This window comes from Cyanistes caeruleus, chromosome 7 (genome assembly GCF_971803275.1).
Source record: "Cyanistes caeruleus chromosome 7, bCyaCae1.hap1.1, whole genome shotgun sequence".
Taxonomy (NCBI): domain Eukaryota; kingdom Metazoa; phylum Chordata; class Aves; order Passeriformes; family Paridae; genus Cyanistes; species Cyanistes caeruleus.
In genome coordinates, this window is record NC_141707.1 from 36,785,548 (window position 1) to 36,802,093 (window position 16,546).

Genomic DNA, 16,546 nt, shown 5'->3' on the forward strand with positions numbered 1-16,546 from the left:
CTCCCTTATTCAGCCTCTCTAAAGCATTCTTCAATTAGATAAAAAATGAAAAGGAATCCAAAATGACCAAATACAGATGTCTGATCACTATTATATACTCCCAGGTTCAAACCCAGTGAATTACACACCCCTTTCTCCTCTGAAGGACATTGGAACACATAATGTGAAACAACCATGCATAATAAAACATTTTTTATTTCATATTGCCACAACCTCCCCTGAATTTATGCATTACATTCACCAGCAAAAATGCATATGTGCCTGAAATAAAAGATGATAATACAGGAATGTCATTGTATTTACTACTATTTCCTTGAAATTTCCCATATATTACCATTTCACACTGGAGCAATGACCATATTTTTCCCTTGCCAGGGAAAGGTGCAGGCCTGAATACAACTCTAAAAGCTCATTAATAATGAATTAATGTGAGAATGTTAAACTTAGAGAAAGAAATCAGAATAATTCCACTTACTGGGTACTTATAGTCTATTAGATCTTAGAGATTTCACCCCTTTGGAGTTACCTGTGCACTAAAATGGGCTTTGCCCTGGTGACACCTCCATATTTCAAACCATAACTGATTTTCCTGGTGCTTGGACTGTGACTTATCTACACAGCACTATCAGTGTCCCCAGCAAGAGATTATTTTAACACAGCTCTGTGCCCAGCTGGGCCCTTTGCAATTCAATATTGAAAATTGCTGTTGCCTTCCTCCATCACAAATTTCACATGAGCCCTGTTAATTTCAGCAGAATTGATAATGCCACTCCTGTGAGTAATATAAAGAAAAAGCTAACGATTTTGATGGATTTCTGAAGTAACTTTGCAACTTTTGGCCACATAAATGAGTTCAACATATGACTTGTGTGCTCAAGACTCAGAAAGTAATGAGGAATGACTCAAAGCTTACCCAAACAATTTTTTTATAAACATATCTATCTATGTATATATACATATAGAGAGAGAGAATAATTACAACTATAAGAAACTCATACCAGATATTTGATATATATAGGAATATAACATAATACCTTTCGTAGCAGTTGTGGTAAATATACACAAGTGTATAAGTGGCAGTTGTTTATAACAAACTACAGGATCATAATGTAAAATTATGGTTTTCTATATTCCTTGGCTCTGTTGACAGAAATGTGTCCACTGATAATTTCTATTCTGCTCCCAATAAGCAAGTAAAAATATGGAACTGGCACAAAAATCAATATTAATGAGTTGTTAACCATTTCCTAGATGAGGAGGTACTGTGACACTTCATTATGTAGGTGTTCTGTGAGGTCTAGCAGAAATATTTGTTTTACCAAATTCTGTGGTGGTTTATTAAACCAGACATTATTTTTTCCACTGGGCAGATTTCATATTTGTGCACATGAACCTTACAAGGTGTATTTCAGCATGAATTAAAAGGATGTGAATAAAGACTGGGTATTTTCTGTGCTATCATATTCCAAAATACAGGATACATGTACAATAAGAAAAGCAAACATATTTCATTGCCACTAATGTAGGATTTCACTTTTAGTCTATATATTTTTTTCTGATTACATTAATCTGGTGGTTTAAAGACCGAAAATGCAATAAAAATAAAAGACAGTTATATTAATTATTCAGCACTGGAAATTTTTAATCCCTTACCATTTAATCCTGAGTAATTTACAGTGAAAAACATGAAATACTGAGGAGCACAAATCTAAACAGAAGTTAATAAATCAATCCTATTCTCTGAAAAACACTCACCTGCAACTTCAGAAAGTTTCAGTGTAGGCCAAATAATGCTTTGACCCAGAAACTTTTAGGGTTTTTTTTTTGGATACTGGGTCCAGTGCTAAACCCGATATGCTGACACAAATTTTGATTTTATGTAATGCTTATTGAACAAGGACTATAAAACACTTGAGCCTTCAAGAGAAGAAATTATTCCTATCACTGTGACTAAGAATTTTCATATATTTTATGACAGCCTGTATCCTCGCCTGGTTATATAAAAATAACTATTTGTAATTTTGTGAAGTCAGCAGTATTGTACTGATTAATTCCAGGTGGCTTTTTTTTTTTTTTCCTTAATTTTAATTTTATGGGTTTTTTTCCATGTGGCTTATTTTTGGTGTGGGTTTAGATTTTACTCTGACAGCTCTGAAAATATGTTCACATGAAATTTTAAATTCTAATTTAACTTTCTGAACTCTAGCATTAATTGTATCTTTCACTGTATATTGTCATTTTGGATTGCAGCAGAAATCCCAGGACCTGTCTCTCAGCTTCTGGTTTGCAAAGCAAGATCTGTTGAGCATCATCACCAATCATTCATCTGGAAATCTACTGATTAAAAATAACTGATTCCAGGTTTCCAAGATTTTCCCCAGAAAACCTAGAACTATCCCCAGTGCAGACCTCAAAAAGTCATCTCAGTTGGGCTGGGATATTAAAGAGTTGACCTTCACCAATTTCTAAATTTCTATTTAATATTTCTCATTGTCAGAATTTGGTGACTACACTATTAAACAGCATATTATTTGCATAAAACCCTCCTGAAAAAAAGTCCTCCATGCAAAATAATGCTCATAGCAAATTTGATATATTTTTCTGTGGTTTTCTTTGGATTTTTTTTAATTTTTAAAGCAGAAGTTATAAGTAAAACAAAAATCATGCTTGCAAACAGTGTGCTGCCCCACTTCTGCTCAGTAAAGTGTTTCCTCATCCTTCTTTTGGTAGAAGAGTTTCTATCATGTAAACTTAGTAACTAATGCAGGAGAAAAAATGAAAATCTGTGCACTTTTTGTTTGCATTTTGTTCACAAAAATATTTTTTCTAATTTAACTTGAAACACATATTAAAATATGTTTTTTTCAGTTCACTTTTGGTTGTTTTACATATATTCACACATAGCTATATAGCTATATGTATTCCCAAGGAGTAAATTCTGATTCTCTCTGAACTCAAAAAAGAAAACACAGTGGAAGGTTTGAGGTTAAAGCAATTTTCACTCACCCCTGCAATGAACTCCCTCGTCGTAGCCATCGGAGCAGTCGTAGACCCCATTGCAGAGCTGGGACAAGTGGATGCATTTGTTGGTACCAATGCAGCTGATGAAATTCGGGCTGCACTTGAAATCTGATTCCTCAGGACCTAAAGAACAGATGGAGAATTTCTTACACGTGTTTTCACGTCCACAACAAGGCAAAGAAAGTCCTGCACCTTGTTTTTTTTTTTTAAAGATAACAGCAACACTCTGTGTATTAGTTCATTTTGAAGGTTTTGTTCATTTTGCAGATTTTAGGGCCTTGTTATCACACATAAAGTCATCAAGAAATGATTAGTGCAATTACAAATCAATGGCTCAGAGGATTATTTCCTAAAATACATATGTTTTGCAGTTGCTAAAATGAGCTTTGCAGGCATTAAAAAGCATCATCATAAGATTTTCAATAGTCCTGTGAATATCCTATCAAGAGTCATACCAAGAGTAATAGGTATCAGTAGTTACTTCCACTGTGGTGCTGTGCAGATAATTGTAGATATTTATGAAAATACATCTAAATGTCACATATTTGTGGCTGTTTTAAATGACAGAAACTGTTGCTCCAGCCCAGGAGACTGCCTCAGAGACTGCACAGTCCAGGATGTAAGGGGGAGGATAAGGATGCTGTGATTACTCCCTTTGGGATACCACCCCAGCTGCAATCACTTATCTCTGTCCCCTTTTCCCTGAAGTGTTTGGTTCTGGGAGTTTTGAGGGAGCTTAGGGACTCTTGAGAATCACTTTTGTTTATCTCTTAGAAAGGGTTCTGACTGATAAAATTTCCCCCATAATTCCACATTATGAAGACTGAGATTTTTAACACAGCAGAGAACATTTAGAGATCTGAAGGGTTTGGCTCAGTTAGAGGTTGAACCTTAATTTACACATTTTATATCATTAGCTACTCGCAGACCAAAGGGGTGGAAATTTTTTTTGATTTGAACCTCCTTGAGATTTTTTGTGTTGGAGCCTGGGGTCTGTGCTGAACTCTGGCAGGTTGTAACAGTCCTTCAGGGAAATCTATCCTTGGATGCACAGAGCCCAAGTGTAAGGTGCTTTCACCTCCTCTGAGGCACTGACTCCAGGAGGAAGGACAGAAATCACTGGCAGCAGCTGAAAGCTTCCCAATTAGTAAATTGGAAAATCTCGGCTTTCTCAGGTCTTGTCTCTTGGAGTCATCAGGACAAACCATTTGAGGGGAAACTACAACTTCTATAACAAGTGGAGATGCCTCTCAGACAGACCATTAAATAAAAAAATCTAATATACAAAATTTCTCTCAATTAGAAAACCCTCAACAGCACAGGGCAGTGCTCTCCTTCCCCAGACAAAGCAGGAACCCCTGAAAGGGCACATCTCTAGGGCAGGAAAGTGGGATGCAATGCCCTGCTCCCTCCTCTGACCTTCCAGCTCCAGCCCTTGCACCCATGGAGAGACACCAGTGACCTCCTTGAGGAATTCCTGGTTAACAGGGACACAGCTTGCTGGCTCTGGGGATGGAAAGGTAATGCTTTTGGGGATGAGTGTACCCTGTCTTAAAGGATTTGTGTGCTCCCAGGATGAAACACAAACTGCTCTCACAATGCCCTGGGTTAAATGCACACAATTCAAATGTAGAGGGATTAAAACATTTCACAAAGAAAACATTCTCTGTATTTTTCAGTAATATATAAGAACTTAGCAATAGTACATTGAAAGTCAATCAAAATTTATCTTAGATATCAGGATTTGATGGCTATGGTAATGAGAAACAGAGAACCAGAGAGTTTGGGCTTTAGGCATTTTATTCCTCTTTTTGTACCCTGGAGGTGGGACACCCCATGCCATGAAGCATCCCATGCATGTGGTGTTCCCTACAGTACCTACAACCCCTGGCAGTGCCAGGCACTCCTCCAGGACTGGCTGGACTCTGCAGAACTTCCAAGGAAGAACTAAAATAAAGCAGCCCAATGCTCAGTGTCAGGAAGGTCATATAAAACCACAAGGTTTAATTTGATTCCCATCCCAGCTGCATCAGTACTTGAAGGCACCTCACATGTAACAAAACCAAACTAATTTTCTGATTTGCCAGTAATAACTTGTTTATTCTTTGTGTTAGAGCATCTGTGATAGAATTTGTGGAGTGAAAAAAGTCTTTTCTTCTAAAACAGAACACATTCATTAAAAAAAATCAGATCTGTGAAACATGTGAACCATGGTACCTGCATTACTATAAACCTTAAAACTCTAGAGGGTTTTCACACTTTAACAAACAGAAACCTTGAGATCTGTGACCAAAACTATACAAACATATTTATACATATCCTAAATGTAATGAATGAAAGAATGAATCCATTATTAACTTTTAAACCTTTAATAGATTAGTCTGACATATTCCTGTCTATAACATTTTTGATTTGATGCTACTTCCTTTTAAAATACAAGAATCCTCCAGGACATAAACATTGTGCATTTCTAAACATATTCTCTAACACAAAATACTAATAGAGGAGCTTCCTAATTAGATTTCTTTGATTGGGAACATAGGCTAGGACTCTGCAAAACACTCCAGGAAGTATTACTTGAATTGTTTTGGTTTTGAGAGGAATTTTGTGCACCACTTGTGAGAGCAGAGGATTGGAAGCAATTCCATTATTCATGTGATTAAGATAAATTCATCTGTACTTTGACCTTTCACAAGCATGATGGAAGGCAGCTTGGCTTAAAAATGAAGATGAGCTTCAGTCCCAAAAAATCTTATTTTATAGAAGCTTTGTGACTTTGCAAAATAACTCTAAATGGTAATAAGTCTCAACCATCAACACCAGTCGAATAAGACAGCAGGCTTCCCTGCCCACAATTTCTACCACCTCTATTGAAAAAAAAAATTAAAAAATTAAAAACAAAATCAAGCTGCATGTTGCAATGCCTTTGAAGCAGCACTTCCTTCTCCCACTGAATCCTTCCCAGCTGCTGCACTTTCTGAAATGTCTAATGCAAATAAAGAAGAGTAGCTTTTTATCTTGTTTACTCCTCTTCACTCTCCCTTTAACAGACAGCCACTTCTGGCAGTGTTATCAAGTCAACTTCGGGAAAAGGAATTTAAAAGTGTTCTTCTTCAAAATAATCTCGGTGTATTTTACATCAGTGCAAGAATGCTAAGAATATAAAAGATGGATGGTGTCTTTTCTTCCCTTCAAAAGACATAATAATTCCTTGCCTTGCCAGTTGGTAGAAAAATAGTCAAAACTACTGGCTGCAATTATGGTAATACAGAATCTCGATGTTTCAAACATTCATCCTGGGACACTGCTTGGAGGGCAAAGAGGATGCGAGCAGCTCAAGAGAGGCGGCTCAGGCAGCAGAATCTCCAACTGTTTCTGTGAGTAATTGTCTAGGAACAGATGGCTGAAGAGTGGGAAAAGAGCTGAGCTGCAGAAGCCAGGCCAGGGCCATGGGGGAGCCCCCAGGGCTGCAGGCAGGGCTGTCCCAGCCCTAGGGGAGGCTGTTTGGGCATTGGGTGCTTCCCTAGGGACAGGGGGTGGGGGGCAGGAATGGTGAGGCTATCAAGGCCAGGCACATTCCATGGCCAGGTGAACAGATTATTGCTCTTTCCCTAAATCTCCAGAAAACAACCTGTGCCTGTAGATAGGCTGGAAACAGGAGAAAGATTTATTTTGGATCCAGATTTCTTTGGCTGTCAGACCAGCCAGGAAAGCCATTCTGAATGGGTCACACCATGTCACACTGGCTGGAAGGAAACTGGATGGTGTTTTGGCCATACCTGTGCAGGTCCCAGGGAATCCAGCTCCAGCCCCTTCAGGGAAGGTGACCTTAGGTTGGGAGGGTTGGAAGAGGTAAGGGAGTTCTTGTGATGTCCCCCAGCAGGAGACAAGGGGAGGAATCAATCACGAGCTCTGGGTTCACAATAAAGAAGCATCATGAGAAAACATTAAATGCCTCTGTCAGAAGCAGCAGGGACATTTCATCACTGACTCCTCACATGGCATCTGTCAATTTGTGCTGAAGGAAAACTCTGCCTGCCTCACCTCAGGCTCCTGCTCTACTAAATTTCAAACTGGAGAATGCAACTAAGACTCTACAAACTGGTTACTTCCACTATTTTCATTACCATAAGCAATATACTAGTTTTAATTAGCAAAAAATATGAATGAATATGATTTCATGATGTACATTTCCTTCTGAAGAGAACATCCTCTTAGAGAAACATTTTCCCTAATCTAACATAAATTAAGGTACAACTTTACATACTAAGTTTAGCGGGGTTGCAAGTATGACAAAAGGATATTTGCAAATTTCCATCTGTACTTGGGTGCACAACACAAATTCAAGGTTCACAGGAAGTTATTAAATTACAGCAAAACACCCAATTATTGCAAATTCAGTAAGTCATGCTTCTGTTTGACAACTGTTACCAAAAAAAGCATCAAAGCTGCTACTTTTTTATTTTTTTCATCTTTGTCTCTCTAAACTATATTTTTACAAATCTCTTTCTCCTTGAACAACTTAGGCAAGTAGTTGGAATTTTAAACAAGAGACAAGGCAGCCAAATGTGGTATATCCTTTTATATCACTGCATCCAATTTACCTCAAGACCAGAATTTTTTGAGCAGCTCTAATCCTGGGCTGTCCTCAGCCATGAGAACTAATTATACCCAACTGTGGGACATCTTCAAAACTCCCATTTGTGTTTTACATCAGTGACTTGCACATCCTTCCTGCTCTCCTAAGTGTCGTGTTGGAGTGAATTTTCTCCACAGTGAGCAGTTATCCTGAACAAAACCTTTTTCCACGGCCTTTGAACTCAATTCTATCTTAAAGTAGAAGAATCGACACAAATTTTGGGATCTTTCTGAACAAATATGGGTTTAAATGAAAACACTGTGGTAGAAAAGAGTATGTGACTTGTCAAACACAAATATAAAACTGTGAGGATTTTTCTCTCTGTTAACTTTCTTCCGAAGCACTGCTGGTACACCATTTCCTCTGTGGACTCAGAGTGTGGAATATGACATTGAAGTTTGCAGAATTGATTTGAAAACTTTATTCTTTAAAATCGCTCTTGGCAGCAAGGAGCAACCTTCAACATGCAGCCAAAGTAACATAAAATATCTGATTCAATTTTAATAGTGAGTAGTTTTTGCACAGGTGGGGTTTTAGATTTATTTTCTGCCCAGTTCATTATCGAAAAGCAGGGATTTCAAAAGTGCTTATCTTTTAGAAAACTTTTAATCACAACAACTTAAAGTAATGTCTCTGAGCCTGCCAAGACAAGACATATTGTACCTTAATGAAGATGTTGCTTTTATGGGAAAATTAGATGGTTTCATATTGGGTTTTTCTGTTCTTTCTCTTATTTATTTTTTTTTTTAAGTTAAATATTTGAACTGTCACAAGTGGCTGAATACTATGTATTAATTCCTGTAGTTATGAGTTAATGTAAGTGTAAACTAAACCCAGAGGGTATCTAATGCTTTATAAAGTCAATTTTTACACAGACTAGAGGCACATTTCTAATACCAAGACTTTGAAACACTGCGATAAATGTATGGAAATGCCCTGAAACATTTACTCTGTGATATCTTATAGATATGCAAAGAAAGAATTTCATATTTAATAAGGATTTATGTAGCATAAGTAACCCCTTATCCATAGTTACTTTTATCCATATGCTTGATTCAACCATGCAGACTGATAATTAATATAAATTTGAAGTCACCTTCAATTGAATCAGGTATTCAGCTGCCCATGTAAGGAGAATAATAAACATTTACAGCAGGATGTGGATAACTGAAAAGAAGAGCAAAGTAGAAGGTATTGTGCTGTAACAACGTGAGAAGTGCAAACTCTGACCTCGCAGACACAGCGTTCTACCTCCAAAATAATACTTCACAAGAAACAATAAAACCAGTGGCAAGCAGTGGCTCTGTGAGTTGGCAAGTGAGCAAATGCAGCTACAGCACACAGGAGTCATGGCTTATGACCAAAGCTAAGAGGGGAGTTAAGACTGTGGAAAGCACCACCGAAACGAACAGAAACAAAGGAGCAAATGAAGAACTTGAGAAATCAGAAGATGCTTTTGAGTCAGCGCAGTCTGACGAGCAGTCATCTGTGCTGGCTCGCAGCCCTCACACGCCTGCTGACAAGTGTCTGCTCCCTGCCCTCGCTCCTTACGTGGGGGATGTCAACAGCTCCCTCTGCTCTGCACGGGGAGCAGAAAAAACAGCCAAACATTCCCAAATCCCATCAAGGGCTTGTGCTGATCAGCTTAGGCTTCATCTCCAATCCTGTGCTGAGTTTTGTGCTCCTCAGGCACAACAGACTTTGAGGGGCTGGAGTGACTCCAGGGAAGGGAATGGAGCTGGGGCTGGAGCCCCAGGAGGGGCTGAGGGAGCTGGGAAAGGGGCTCAGCCTGGAGAAAAGGAGGCTCAGGGGGCCCTTCTGGCTCTGCACAAGTCCCTGACAGTACGGGACAGCCAGGGGAGGTTCTGGCTCTAAGTGATAGGGCAATAGCAAATGGCCTCAACTTGCATGAGGGGAGGTTTATATTGGTTATTGGGAAAAAATTCTGCCTCAAAAGGGTGATGAGACATTGGGGCAGGCTGCCCAGGGCAGTGGTGGGGTCACCATCCCTGGAGATGTTTAAAAGACATGTAGATGTGGCCTTTGGAGACATGGGTTGGTGGGGGAACACAGTGGTGCTGGACTCAATAATCTTATCAGGCTTTTCAAACCTAAATGATTCTGTGACATATAATTTGGTCTGTCAAAAACACATAATTAAAAAATAAATAAATAAATCCATATTAAAATTTGGTTCCAAAGGATGGTTCTCAGTTCTACACAATACAGCAGGCAAAACATTTCCAGAGGTTATCTGGCTGTAAAGCTTTACAAACCTTGCAGTGGCTCACAAAACTCCCCTTCCTGTACTCCTGTGACACTCTTAGCACCAGAATTGCACAAAAACAAACTCACAGGCACAGCACCCAGCACATGGATATTGGCTTTATGGCCATCATGCTTTTAGAGTGATGCCCTCCACTCATCTTTTCCTCTGTGTGGATTTGTACACACCAGACAAAAACAAACAGCAAGGCAGTCTAAATCTAATATTACACAACAACTTCAATTTTTTAAATACCTCATTTCAAACCATGAGCGCTGTTTGCACAGTGCCACAATAAGGGCTGTGTCAGCTGTGTTGGAGATGGTTCTCCAGCAATCTCTGGCTCTGTTTCCTGCTCACTGCTTTCTGCATGTCAGATTTCACTGCACAGATGTAAATAATTAACAGAGCCACAGGACTCAGCCTTTCTCCTGTAATGGAGCTGATGGCCACTGGAGACGGGGGGAAAGCTGTGCTGAAGGTTGCACAAAAGCTGATGAAGAGGAATAAAGAGGCTGAGGAAATCCTTCTTCAAGAGCTCAGTGGTGAATCATTATCCAAAAATCCCTCTGGGATTTTTTATCCAAAAATCCCTCTGGGCAGTCACAGGCTGGGATGGGGCTGGAGCCAGAGCACAGCTCTTGGGGTGGCCACCAGAAATGGAACCTGAATTAAGTGTGGTTCTCACCTAACATTAATGTTACCACTAAAGCTATAAAAAACATACAGATATTCAGACTGGTAATAGTAAAATCAGCTCATTATCAGCAAAGTCCATCCATATTCCTAAATGAGTTGGACATTTTGCATCCCTAAATTACCTCAAGCTAGGAAATTCACCTAGCAAAGGGAGAAAAGACCAGCTCCTCAGCCAACCTCCATCTAATGTAACAGTTCAATAAGACTGGAGTATTTTTTCACTGAACAGCTCTAAATGTAACAATTTCTGGATTAAATGGCAAAATGGATTTTTTAAAAAAAAAAACATTAAGGATGATCAGTGAAATCCATGGCCACAACTGGAACATCAAACTTGACCTCATCCCCACTGCTCTGCAGCCTGTCTGGTTATAAGTTAAAAACAAAGAACAAGTGATGGAAAAGAGGAGAGGAACTGAGACTAGTATAGCCTGGGGAGTTCCAATATTCATTCCCTCAGTGTCAGGAGATCAATGAATAAACAAAATAATAAATAATTAGTGCTCAAAGACTGCAACAGTGTACCAGAATGAAAATTAAGTTCAGGGAAGAAGATAACACAAGCACCTAAATTTACTTTCTAGAGGAGATGAAAGGACCTAAAGTCCAAGCTATGTTTGTGCTTGTGTTTTTCCTGATGTCAGTGAAAATCATACATTCAAAGAATTGAGGAGGTTGGGATGTCTACAGTTATTGTCAGCAGGGTTGCACCTCTATGAAACATTTTCATTCCTATGAAACAGGTTATAAAAATCTAGTCTTTACTAAAGTCAAGATAAATATCCTCATTTTTGCCATTTTACTTAAAACCTTCTCTCTGCTCCTTCAAATGAAGCACAGATTACCTACTACCATGTTAATATAGTACCTCACCTTTCCCAGACCCCATTCTATAATAACCTGGAATTGTGAATTGGGATATTAGAAACATGTTTTCCATAGTTTTCAGACCTCTGATATTGCTTAAATATTCCTAAATTTAACCTTTCACCTTAAAATTTTCATTTAAAATTGCCCTAAGTGAAAAGATATAGTCTTGCAATATTACATAGTATGGAAGATAAGGCATTATCTCACACAAGCTATCAAAAACCTCCTCTTTGCAGTCAGGAAATACTAATCAAGATATTTATCTGTAGAGAAATTAAAACCTAATCTATACATTTACTAAGCTCTTGCATGAAGGATGTATCAGACTATAAAGGGAGGTCCTTGTGTTTACCAACCTAAGCAAAGTCATTGAAAATTTATATTCCCTGGTTATTTTTAAGGAAAGGCATGGCAAATATTTGTCAATGAGGAAGAGAAAGAAAAAAAAATGTTCTCAGGAAGCAAAAATAATTGATATCCTTTGTACTTGAAGGGACAAAAAAGCTTTGCTAATGGATTTTTTTGGTGATTTACTACAACACACCACAGCAATAATGTATGATCAATGAGGTAAAAAATGAATATTGTCTCATGTAGATGGTCACTCCTCATTAGTTATAAAGAACCTATTTTTAATTTGCAGATTTTGATTTAATTAGTGTCACACATCTCAAGGCTGCTTTGTGTCAACTGCTGTAATGACTTGATGTCTGTGTGTGGCACAGAAGTGGCTGCTGCTGGGGTCTCACTGAGAAATGGCATGAGGTGAACTAAAGAAGTGTTAATTACCTAAACAATTAAAGTACCCAAGACCAGCGGTATTGTAACACATCAACACTCACGTTATAGGTGTTTACATAGCCAAAGTGTACAAATGTCATGAGGAAAGTGCTTGTAAATGTTCTCTATTAAGCAGTAGAATCCTGCAATAGAACAGTTGGATGCAGCAGCCCAGGTGTATTTGACAATGTGAAAGTGTGTGTGAGCACATTTACACACACCATCCATCTTTGTGGACATGTTCCAGCTCTTCATTAGACTCAGAAACTGGATTAAAATAAGATCCCCTTTGTCGTGGTTTTAAACCAGTAACTAAAAAACTACTTATTTTTTTGTTGTGAGATATGGATTAAAACAAGAGCAAAACAGGCTTAAGACTTAAAGGAATAAAGACAGTTTATTAACAAACTACAAGAATGAGAATACCAGAATAAACTTTCAGAAAACCTCCTTATCTTCTACATCTTAACTATTTCTCTGTACACATGACAACATAGAGACAAATAACTTTAGGACTTTGGTGGTTAAAAACAGTCTTAATTCTTGCTACAGTCTTTCATCAGTCTTTGTAGAGAAACAGAAGTCTCTTTCTGTTAGCTTACGGAGTTTCTCACGAGAAAACTATTTTTCATCATAGTTTTCTATTTCTCTAATGCCAGCTGCCCGGAAATCTGTCATTAGATCTTCTCCTCCCATTTCACATCTCCAAGGTGTGTATGGGTCACAGAGTTTAGGAATCTTATTTTAAGGATAAGTTATTCAAAGGCAGAAGTCTTCTTCATTTGTCTCTGTGAGCCTTCCTGGAAAACAGTTTTCTCTTTGCCCCCAAAGCTTCAAAATCTTCACTCAACTCAATTCCAGCAACTCACAGTATCACAAGTACTCTCTCTCTCTTCTGCTCAAAAGTTACACTTTGAATATCTCATTCCTCCTAATACTCTTATTATGAATTAAAGGAGTCTTTTTATACTATTATTGTCCATCTCCATAGCTTTAACAGAAAGATATTTCAGCTGTAAAGCATCTCCTTATTCTCTCTTTCTTATTTAAACTTAACTCTTTTCTTCACTGTTTTTGGTGGTTCTATGATGTCTCCTCTATGTTGATTGTCTCTCTCTCTGTCTTTCTGAGAAAAGGAGTAATCTGTATGTTTATCCAGGTAGTAAAAGAATTAAAAGCTTTAGGAAAACTGCAAGAGTTCATGGTGTTAAGTTTCAGTCTAGCAGCAAAAACTGAAAACCAAGCTCGGCTGGCCAGCGCTGCTTCTCTTCTCCCTCCCCCCCCCCCCTCTCCACCCCGCGGCCTTGTAGGCCTGGAGAGGGGGGGGAGGAGGCCAAGACAGAGCCTGCTACCTTGTCCGAAGCCAGAAACCAAAGAGAGCAAGAAAATTCTGTCTGTACTTCTTAAGGGGGTGTTTACAAGTTGAATTCACTTTTTAATGGTCAGATCTGCTGTCAATTCTTGAAAATGACCGATAATTGGTCAGGAGGGAAAAACTCCCATCAGCCACCAGCAGCTTCAACTTCCTCTCCCTCCAAGCTGTCTTAAAGGTAAAGCTACCCCATGACACCCTTAAAAGAAGATTTTTAGTGGATCCTAGCAATACCAAGGTATGGAATATCTGATGGAAACCCAAGGCCTGCATCTTATGAGCCCTTCTGCACTCCCACACCACCTCAGAAATGTCTGTGGACTGAGAAGGAATAAACCAAGCTCGCTTTTCCATCAGCACAACTGGATCTCAAACACACAAGCAGTTCTCAAGCCCTAAATAACACGAAATTTCACAGGATTGGATGAAATTTATAAGATAAGACATTTTAAGAAACAAGAAAGGACTAAAACATGCATTGATATTTTAACTCCTTACTTTAAACAGCAAAACACAAAGTTTTCATCTCATTTGCAAGACTTTAACACTTTTCAGCAGATGATGTTAGTATCAACATGCACTTATGTTTCATTTATGATTTTGGGGTAAAAAAATTACAATTAAAATGCTGTATTCTATAATCACATGAAAAATTAGCTTTGAGTCTCAAACACTGTCTAACTGTTTGGGTTTAAAAAAAAAAAAAAACTGAATTAAATCTGTATTACTTTTTATTTTAAAGATTATCTTACATGTTTAATTCAGCTTTAACACAGAAACTTAGAAATAGTTCTTATGCATTTTTCAGCCAAGCTAGGTGGTTTGCAATCATAAACTTTTCCTTTTTGTTTTGTACACAGACATATAAATTACATCCAATTAAAGTGCTTTACTTGTTTTTTCTTACCTAGTCATGCACTGAAAGGATGAGAACCAAGTTCAGTTGCTCTAAGTACAAAATATAATACTTTAAAAGATTTAATCAGCTTTGCTGGAATTTACAGTGTATCAAAAAGATAAAAATGGCAGAGTTTTGTGTTATGTAGACACTGAGGGTCCTATTTGATTGAGTATTGGCCCATAACTATAAAGTGACTTGGAATTTCTTTCTTTTGGAAGAAGAAATAACATGTGTTGGTGTGTATATCACAGTAAAATTTCCATCTCTCACAACATCTATGTGTCTTCTCTTCCTTAGTGATGTAAACAGGAGAACAAAACTTCAGATGTGAAAAAGAAAATTAGGACAACTGGTAAAAAAATCCTGTATTGCTTACAGGAAATGTTACATTAATAGCTCTTAGAGATTTCTAAAAGGCTTTGTAGAGCTGCAGGTACTGCAATTCAGAGAGAAAATTAGTTTCACATGTTTACCAGTAAAAAATTAAACAGTCTATCCTGCTCATTTTTGTGCTCTTAGAATAATTCTAAAGAGGCATTATTTAATGTGATTCAGCCCTGGCTGTATCAGTTTCCCTACACAAACCCCAAATAATCCTGATAACGGGAGGTGGAAGCAGACAAAGAGCCTGTGTCAGACACAGCCACAGAGTATTTTAGCCCTTTCAAGGCAGATCTTCCCCCATTATTGGGCAAGTATTAATGAAATTCATGGGGAAAATTCCAGCTCATCCCCCCTGAGACAAGATTCTGCTGAACTCAGGGCCACAAACACCTCCAAACCTGATCCTTACCCACCTGCCCAGGAGCTCCTGGAGCTTCCTGCAGGAAGAGGAACTGCAAAGAGCTGGAGCGCTCAGGGTGTGTCTGAGGTAATGCTTTAAAATCAAGTTCAAGTCTCTATGATCATGTTTGAAACAGAAATTAGTATTTCACCACTAATACAGAATAGTCCAGAGCACTGGAATTTCCAGGAGCTCACTCCTGGCTTGCAGCAGAATCCTCACCAAGTGAAGGGGACTGGGGCATTAAGCCTGGCTGGTCTGAAGAAGCGAGAACAATTGCATGTGAAATACAGAGAGGATGCTTTGGGGTTAAAATTATTATTTCCCTGCTGAATTCTGCTCACCAGGGAGAGGCACAGAGACATTTTCCCCCTCATCACCAACAGCACAGCTTCTCAGAGCTGAGCATTTAGATTTTCACTGTTCATAGTTTATTTTAATGTCCTAGAAGAGCTGAAAACTTCAGAGGACTCAAGAGTAAAAGAAGTCCAGAAGTGCAGGGACTTTAACAGAGGGAAATGAAAGAAAACACCCAAAATGATGGAAGACAATAACCAAAACCACGTTCAGCCTTCCATCTTTTACCATATCTGGCACCATTTTTTCCACAACTTATAATGCCAAAAAACTATTCTATGATCTCAGTCTTGTGTCTCTGCTCTTCTCTCTTCAATAAAATAGCTGCTAAGCCACGAGATTCATCATTTCTGACTAAGGAAATCACTTACATCATGGGGAGCTTCAGAGAGGGTTTACCAAGAAATCCAGACTTTATTGGTACTCAAGGTCTAGCTGAGAGGTGTCATGGTACAATCTTCAAAAGTTATGCTCCAAGATGAGAAAACATCCTTTTGATTTATAAAAAAACCCTCATCTTTAAATTAATCCAAGCCCTTATTAAAATCCTGTGTAAAACTTAATTCAACTTTAAAAATAAATTTAAAAAAAAAAAACCTAAAAAAAACCCAAAGAAACAACAAAAAATAGCAAAACTTGTTATGAAATTATGAAATAAAATCAAACCTCTTCGATATAAATCTGTTAAATGGTAATAAAATTACCAAGCAAAACAGACATAGAACAAACACAACATATGTGTAATATTATTTTTAGAAAGCTTTCATGTACCTGAACCAGAAGTTTAAGGTAGTAAACTAATTATTAGGTAAAATTAGTGTGTTGAAGACAGAAATGAAGACAAGCTTCTATTTTTA

The 16,546-nt window shown here is 38.1% G+C and overlaps 1 protein-coding gene across 2 annotated transcripts in view; it reads right to left on the reverse strand.

The window, feature by feature from the left end:
- LRP1B (LDL receptor related protein 1B) overlaps positions 1 to 16,546 on the reverse strand; it is a 623,130-nt gene that overhangs the window by 362,206 nt on the left and 244,378 nt on the right. For both annotated transcript variants that reach the window (XM_086896592.1, XM_086896593.1), the window contains one exon: positions 3,007 to 3,144. In XM_086896592.1, the coding sequence (XP_086752718.1) occupies positions 3,007 to 3,144 (138 nt within the window). The remainder of the gene's footprint in view (positions 1 to 3,006; positions 3,145 to 16,546) is intronic.